The sequence below is a fragment of the Trachurus trachurus genome (assembly GCF_905171665.1).
Source record: "Trachurus trachurus genome assembly, chromosome: 8".
Classification (NCBI taxonomy): domain Eukaryota; kingdom Metazoa; phylum Chordata; class Actinopteri; order Carangiformes; family Carangidae; genus Trachurus; species Trachurus trachurus.
In genome coordinates this window covers 32,061,232-32,070,076 of record NC_139905.1, presented here as the reverse complement: position 1 = coordinate 32,070,076, position 8,845 = coordinate 32,061,232, and the positions used below count along the sequence as shown (strand labels likewise).

Sequence of the window (8,845 nt, the reverse complement as noted above, 5' to 3'; positions counted from 1 at the left end):
ATAAAATGTAAAAGAAAAATGTAGAAGCTTAGTCACAGACAATTTCCATTAACAGCTTTGACAGATATAGAAAAAAAAAACTCATGATCCTGTTACCTCATGTTATTTTATGCTAATGTCCATAAACCTATTAATCTATATTACTTAGCCTGCACACAATCGGTTGTTGTCAATGAGAAATGTGCGGATTTTCACCGGAAATGAGTCTCATTTAACTTGGAATAAAATAGGCTTTATGATAAAGCATACCGTATTCTTGCACTGTACGATGGAGTTACGAGTTCAAATGTTGGCTTCTACATTTTTTTTATAGGCTACCAATGTAACAAGTAGCCTAAGCATCATGCGCTAACACGCCGAAAGGATTTTATTGTGAAATTTTGTCGGAAGTACTTTGTGTTTTCCTGCTCTGCTTGACGCTCGCGCCGCGGCTGACGGCTACACGGCACGGACCAGACGACAACAATAAGCCACGGTCCACACACACACACAGACACACACACAGGCAGACAGGCAGCGGAGAACGTGTTGTTGTGAGGAAAAGGCAGGTGAGTGGCGCTTTATTCAACGGTAAAATGGCGGCTTTGTGAGCGGTTAACGTTGAGCGTCTTGTTGTTTTTCCTCCTCCAGCTGAGGCTCAGTGTTGTTGTGTAGAGAGGCAGTAGTCTGGAGCTGGCCTCACAAAGGTGCATGTGTGCGCGCGCGCGCGCGTGATATATTTACACATTTGCATGCTCGTGGTAGGCTATAATGTCTGTACAGTAGCAGTAGTGTCTTAATTATCCTGTTGTTTTGATGGAATCCTATTCAACGGGCCACCCAGCAGTGTGTGTGTGTGTGTGTGTGTGTGTGTGTGTGTGTGTGTGTGTGTGTGTGTGTGTGTGTGTGTGTGTGTGTGTGTGTGTGAGAGAGAGAGAGCTTTGTTATAGCCTATATATGACCCCAGAGACCCTAACCCCTGCTCACCATGCTGTGTCTATGAGTGATAAGTGATGTAGCATTAAATAATTTAATTAATGACGATAAACACACTCACAAAAAACAAACAAACAGGGCTGATTGACGTCAAAAAAAAGAGAGACGAAAAACGTGTCTATGCGTCTGCACTTGAAAGCCCCCATCCCCACCCCCTCATACATAAACACACACTCTAAGATACATTACATTATATTATATTATATATAAAAAAAAACATTGCTTCCTTTTATCTCAAGGAAATTTAAATCAAATGCAACTGGACTTGGTTATTATTTGTCTAGGAATTCGATTGCATTCTATTTAAATTTCCTTGAGATAATTATGACCTGGACAAATGAGAATATTCACAACTATTACTTCCTTTTACTTCATAAATCATTGCTACATATGAGGCAACATTGTTTTTTTTGTTTTGTTACATGAATAGTTTTAAGATATGTTACTGTGTGTGTCTGCTTGTGTGTGTTTGTCTGTGAGTGTGTGCACCTGGCTGTGTCTTTACATACTGGTGCAGCGGAGCAGATGGATAACGGTGGGACAGTCGAGGGGTGGGGCAGCGATGGGAGGGGGGGGGTTATGGGTGAGCGTTTGGGGAGAGGGGGTGGGGGGCTGGGAGAGAGGGATGGGGGAGCGATGTGGCAGAAAGAAAGAAAACAAGTAGAGGCAAAGGATGGAGGGAGTGTGAGGAGGAGGAGCAGTGAGGAGGAGGGATGGAGGAGGAGGAGGGGAGCAGATGGAGCACAGCAGCTCTTCTTCCTCCCACTGCTCTGCTGCTGTTATTTATCAACAACAAAAGTCTTTACTTGTTTATGTATTTGTGCCCAACAGCCACTGATGATCACAGGGGAAATAATAACCACAGTTTTATATTCTCATGGAAATCTACTTCTTACTTATGTATGAGACAGACACGCTTTATGTCGCCTAACTTATTTGGCTTTTTATTAGCAAAAATCAAACATGTCTTTCATAAAAACGTATTTCACTGAAGGTGAATCACACCCGCATACAAATGAAAGCTTTCTCCTACCTTAGAATGAGTTGTTACAAGTCGTTACAAATATACAAGTGGGCGACGCACCGAACCTAGCATCGCCCTTTTTTACGTTGAGTGGCAGCGTGACCGTAGGTAACCATAGAAACTGAGCGGAGCTGTGGGCTCGGCCTGTTAAAACTGTCACCAAAGATATTCAATAAATGGAAAGATACGCCATGAGCGGCTGCTCCAATGATAGAAATGGTATACACTTCCTGTCTCTCTAAATGGGCGTGGCCAACCGTCACCACCTCGTCTGTGAACGTGTGTGTGGATTTATACAATGTGTAGGTAGATGAAAGTGAGATATTTATATTTTCTTATGATAACATTAAATATTTACACTACTAACAGTCATATTTAGCATGACAAAAATAATTTAAATCGTTTTCACGGGAGTTCGCGGCCATTTGTTTGACGTTGCCCAGGAGATCTGTGCCAAATCTGGCGAGAGTGTGTCGTAGAGACAGAGACAGGTCTTGAACAAAGTGGATTTTCTCCTGATGTGTCCGTCTGAAAATTGCCATTTTCTTGTCAAACTGTTCAGAAGAGATGTGGCTTGTGAAAAATTAGTCCAAAATTTACTTCAGTGACTGTGGGGAGAAAGACCCGACCATAATCTGTGTTCACGTTCAATTTTCCCATTGGAGTCAATACACTCCAGGCTGCCTCTGGTCTACCTAAAGGGGCGTGGCCAGGCAGAAGCCCACGTGACATCATACAGGAAGCTGACTCCTCATGGAAGGTCTTGGTTTATAAACCGTCTTTGCTGTCACCACTGTGTAGTGTGAGGAAGGACGGAGGCACTGGTGTTGCATTCAGGTGCAGTCAGGCAGACGGCCGTCGGCAAACCAACCGGATGTCATTTTACTCCACCAGAGAAAGACGGTAAAACAATACCACATCACCATGACAACATATTGTCAGGCCTGTATTGTTTAGCCTCGTGCTGGCGGACCACTTGTTTACATAGAGGCTTGTTTATCCTGTTGCATGCAGCGTCTGTTGTCTGTCTGACGTCTGCCCCATTTCACGTGAATGCAACATCAAGAATACGTTCAGATATGCAACCGCACCACTAGATGGGGGGAATTCCTACATATTATACCTTTAAGTAGGTTAAAAAGGAGGAAATGAGAGTTGATAGAGATAGAGTTGAGTTAGGAAGAAAAAACTTCCTACCGCACCGCTAGATGGGGGGAATTCCTACATATTATACCTTTAAGTAGATTCATATCCTCAAAAGCACGTAGCTACAGCAGTCAACATCAATACATTTTACGTAGTAATCTGAGTCTGGAGGATGTAATGAGCAGTAACACTGATTTAATTTCAGTCACTGTTGAGATTTAATTCATTGATATACAGTAGGCTATTTTAGTTTGTCACAGATAGGCCTGTGTCAGTGAGAAGTGCTGAGGTAACTTCCCGGAAACTCTGGCATCATGTGTAATTTTCTGTAACCTATAAGCTGTAACTCTCAACATGAGAAAACATCATCTCATCCCACACACCTTGATCCTGTCTACACACTGTTAACTTGTATAAAATCAGTGTGATAGGAAAATAATAGCGGCCGGGTGATAAACATGTAAATCCTCTCTTCTTCCCTCCACCCTCCTCCTCCTCCTCCTCCTCCTCCTCCTCCTCCTCCTCCTCCTCCTCCTCCTCCTCCTCCTCTAATGTGCACGTCTTCACAGCTTTTCTTGCTACGTCATCTTCTCCTCCACTCTTTCCTGCTCTTGCACGAGCTGTTGTGTAATGCCTACTCTAGCATTAACAGATATCTGTGAGTGTGCGCGAAGGCAACGCGACTGAGCGAGGCTGGGTTTCCATGGCAGCCGTGAGCCGTAGCAGCAGCTTAGTTATAACACCACACTGTGATGCTTCCAGCTGCACGAGGAGCAGGGATTTAGTTTGTACTTTTATTTTTTTTTAAAAAGGGGGGGGGGGGGGGGTGCTTCTTTGTTCTTCCCTCTCTCTCTCCAAATTGGCATCGCATTGTGTCGGTTGTCATGGCGATGTATAGATTAGATACGCCCACGTGCCCTGCTCTCTTCTCTTTCGCACTCTTTCTATTTAATTATTATTAGTAGTAGTATTTTCACTTTTCTATATCTCACAATCCCTCTCTTCATTTGGTATGTGTGTGTGTGTGTTTGGTGTGGCGTGTTGTGGTGAGAAAAAGAGGAGTATTGTATTTGATTGCTGTTATTTCTCATCAATACAGCATGTTTCCAAAATAATGCTGAATTATCCCCTTAACTTCTTTGACTAATCCTCTGCTGGTATAACTGTGTTTTACTTTTACATAGATTTTTTTTTTTTGCATCCATAGCCTTCAGGACAATTTTTTCCACTTGCCATCTTCATTATATCGCTCTCTCTCTCTCTCTCTCTCTCCCTCTCTCTCAGATTGACTGAGGCCCTACCATGCCTGTGGCCTCCACCAGGACAGAGCCTGGTGAGACCAGACCCCTTCCCTCTTATTAGTGCAGTCATCCCTATATGACTGCTCCTGATTCCTGTTATTGTTTCCCCTCAAAATGGCTCTCCAGTTTAGAAAAAAACATAAAGCTCAATAAATAATTTAAAGGGACAACGAGGAGTTTCTATTCGGTTATAAAAAAGTCTCACGTTAATGTGGATGAATCTACGTTACCACTTGTTAATGGGCCCATTTTCGATAAATATATCGTTTTGTCTCTATGGTTATTTTGTTATTATTAGTGGTGGTGGAAATGCTGGGTGAGCCGACCAGCGGTTCTTTACTTTCGGTTTTGTGGCGAGTCATGAGAATAACGCTGCCGAATCGCCGTTTATGGTGGGAACTACGACGGTATGTGATCGTCTTCCAACCTCTGACTTTAATTCTTGATGAATGAAAACATGAGTCTGTCTTGCACCGGTCAAAGAATTTCACGGTGCACGGAGGCTCATAAATGTAGTGTGAAAACACTTCGCTTTTCCAAAACTCCTCGTTGTCCCTTTAAGGATCCAACAGAAGCTGATTGTTGCTCCACACAGTGAACAAACAAACCTTGATTGCAGCTTCAAATAGTCTGAGTCTGTGTCCATACTCTAGACCAGTGGTTCTCAAACTTTTTTTTACATTAAGGACCCCTAAACTGACACAAATTAGACCACGGACCCCCCCATTGGACACCAGAAATACACAAATATTGAATATACTGAATAACCTTGCTTTTTTTGGTCAATGTACGTTCAAATTACTGGCAATGGCATGACTTTTTGGAAAAATTTGAAGAAATGTCTGGAAAAAAATGTAATATTTCTGGAGAAAAAATGTGATAAAATTTTGAGAAAAAGTTGGGGACCCCCTTGTACCCGCCCAAGGTCCCCTGGGGGTCCCCGGACCCCACTTTGAGAACCACTGCCTGCCCTAGCCTGTACAGGGATGAAAACATCAGCCCTGCAGTCACAGCTACAAAGGCCTCGTCTCATTTGTCACTGTGTCATTTTCTTTGTTCCTTTTATTGTCCCTTGTCTCTGTTTATTGTCCCCCTGACCCCCTTTGTGTGTGTGTGTGTGTGTGTGTGTGTGTGTTTGTATTGCAGTGCCCCAGGTGTTGGACATGATGAGCGACAGCACGACCAGCTCCACCACGGCCAATGACCTGGACCTCATCTACCTCAAAGGCATCATGGAGAGCCCTCTGGTGTGGTTCATGCACACACACACACACGCACACGGTTCAACACAAATAATATTACATATTAAACACAGGGCTTGTTTGCTTATTTATTTATTTATCTATTTATTTATTTCGGACATGTTAATTGAATCAGACTTCATCACACACAATTTCACTTACACAATACAAGCAACATGACGGGAAGGGAAAACGGGAGAAGCATAAAGCTCATCAGGTCCCAGCCTGATTACCATTCAGAATACATTCATTTCATCACAATGTTTCTTTCTTAGCATACGTGATACAACTGCAGAGCTGCGGTCTGGTCTCCAGACAGCCAGTCCAGAATAACGTTAAAAATCAATCAATTATAAATCAATTTATAATTGTCTAGGATAGAGTTTTGTATTTCTTTTTTAAAAGCCCACAAGTTTCTTGATTTTTTAACCTCATCATCTAGTTTGTTCCACTGTTTGACACCAGTGACTGAGACAGAAAAGGATTTTAGCTCTGACTAAATAACATATTTCCTCTCAGATTGTGTCACTTCTCTGTCTATGAAAAAACCTTGTAAGTTATGCGGAAGGTCTCTGTTTTACGGCCTTGTACATCATTTGCAGAGTTTTATAGTTGATTAAGTTGTGTAGTTTGAGGATTTTTGCATTGATGAACAGCTGGTTTGCGTGCGCTCTGCACTGGGCATAGTGTAGAATTCTTACAGCTCTTTTTTGAAGTGTGAACAATGGGTACATGACACTTTTGTACGTGTTTCCCCACACTTCTACACAGTATTACAAATGTGGTGATACTAATGCTGAATATGTTACCTGGAGTGACTTCTGATTTAATCATTTTTGAGCTTTCCATAGTACGGACACTAGGGCTGGGACGATATGCTTTTCTCCCGATTCGATTCTTCTACGATTTTTTTGGATGTCGATTAGATTTAAATTGCGATTCTCCGATATTGCCGATTCTCTCGATTAGGGCTGGGCGATATGAGAAAAAATCCTATCACGATAAATTTTTTCATATCAGTCGATATCGATATATATCACGATAGGACTCAAGTCACTGTTTTTGTCAAGCCTAAATGTTCCATCATACTCACAAGTGAGATTTGAAGATATCAGAAGGTTATTTCTGATTTAAATATTTATTTTCCGTCAAAAATTGAACATTTCAGATGTAATGATGATGAACATATAAAAGCAATGAGTAATAACAGTTTCAGATAAATAAAACTGGTATTATATTTATACAGTTATAAATAATAATATAATTATTATTATTTGATTGGACAAGAGACATTACATGAGTGCTGATATACAGTACAACAGCACTGGGATTTTTGACATTATCACTCCACTGTTCAGGCGTTCTTTAACATTACATCAGACAGGAGTTCAATTAGAGCCACACTCCCCATACAGGAGCTGCTCCATCTCTCTGCTGCTGCTACAGTTATACACGGACCTGAAAATTAAAACCCGGACCTGACGTGGTCCGTCTAATTAGCGATAATTCACAGCCTAAACCCGGCTGAAAAAGAAAAAGGAAGAGAAATCGCCGCGGTTAGCGCTTGCTTCGCCAGTGGCCAGTGTTTAGGTCGGCACAACAGTTGCGGTGCGTCTGTCTGTGTGTCGCTCCAATGTGAGCAGCAGCAGCAGCAGCAGCAGCAGCAGCAGCAGCAGCAGCAGCAGCAGCAGCAGCAGCAGCAGCAGCAGCAGCAGAGCGGCCACACCGTGACTGCGCTCCCTTTGATGTGTGACGGCGGCCGGAGCTCGACCCGCTCCGACTGCCTGGTGTCTGCGTGGTTAAAGTTTAGCGTTGTTTACAGACTAGTACTGTATCTCGGGGTTAATGTAAACATGACGTACCACGTCTTTTCGCGGTCACTCGTCCTAGTTCTCCTCCATTTTTTCTTTCGAGGCAACACTCATCCTCTCTCTCTTTTTTACTGGCGATGCCCCGCTGCTGACGCCAGGCTGCAGCAGCCCAAACATTACCACGTGTTGTTGTGCTGTGTACTGTCTTCCTGTGCTGTGTCAATCTAACCTGGTTGGCTCAGCCAGTGGTTCAGCGCGGCGCAACTCTCGTTTTAATTGGCTGTTTCAAAACATGAATGAATGAAACCTATCGACTTTCTATCGACCACGTTTCATATTGCTATTGAGTAAAGTTATATTGCGATATATATCGTTATCGTTTTATCGCCCAGCCCTACTCTCGATTTTTAGTCTGCATTTTTAACATTTATCTGCACACAAATACTGTAGGAGCCTATAAATTAACATACTCCATTATAAAGTGAACTTAAACCCTTTTCAAAACCTGTACTCTCTGTATGTAAAAAAGGCGAACAAATGCACATTGCACAATATAAAAAAAAAAAAATCGTCAAAAAAGATATCGCAATATTTATGTGAATCGATTTTTTTTTCTCCCACCCCTAACGGACACACTCCTGGCCAACTTGTTTTGCAAGTGTTTTATGTTTGGTCTCCAACTTAACACATCGTCGATATGCTTATTGGTGAGACACATCTCCATTATGCTGTTGTGTCTGTTGTTGCGTGTGTGTGTGTGTGTGTGTGTGTGTGTGTGTGTGTGTGTGTGTGTGTGTGTGTGTGTGTGTGTGTGTGTGTGTGTGTGTGGCAGGAGCAGGAGGAGAGCCTGAAGGAGCAGCGTCCGTCACCGGTGAGGGAGAACAACGTGGAGCTCCTGCAGGAGATCCTCAGGGACCTGGACCCCTTCACACACCGCTCCGGCACTGCAGCTGAGCTCTCTCGCATCCTCACACAGCCTCATTTCCAGGTGTGGAAACACACACACACACATACACACACATCTGTGGACAGAGCACCACGATGTAGTGCATCAGTGCCAAATATAGACTTTTTTTTAGACTTTATTTATTTGCACATATAAAATAAAACAAAACATTTACTTATCTCTCTTACTAGTAAGAAAGATACAAAAAAGAAATGTGCAGGTGAGGTCTGAAACCCGAAAGGCTTATAACATGACCTCACCTTGATCTAACAAATAATTGAAGCACAGTGAAGAAATAATAATCACATACCTTGTGCAAGGTATAGAAATAACAAAATTAAAAAAAAGATAGGAAAAATACGGGGAAGATGGTGATAGTAAAAATAAAAGTAGTAGGGGGA

At 42.5% G+C, this 8,845-nt stretch overlaps 1 protein-coding gene across 1 annotated transcript in view; it reads left to right on the top strand.

Moving 5' to 3' along the window:
* Positions 1 to 459: 459 nt before the first annotated feature.
* The window catches only part of mpp2a (MAGUK p55 scaffold protein 2a), a gene marked incomplete at its 3' end in the record, with an annotated part of 9,712 nt that continues 1,326 nt past the window's right edge, over positions 460 to 8,845 (top strand). The window contains exons 1-4 of the mRNA XM_083976900.1: positions 460 to 548; positions 4,430 to 4,478; positions 5,593 to 5,693; positions 8,331 to 8,486. Of these exons, the coding sequence (XP_083833026.1) occupies positions 4,448 to 4,478; positions 5,593 to 5,693; positions 8,331 to 8,486 (288 nt within the window). The 5' untranslated portion in view covers positions 460 to 548; positions 4,430 to 4,447. The remainder of the gene's footprint in view (positions 549 to 4,429; positions 4,479 to 5,592; positions 5,694 to 8,330; positions 8,487 to 8,845) is intronic.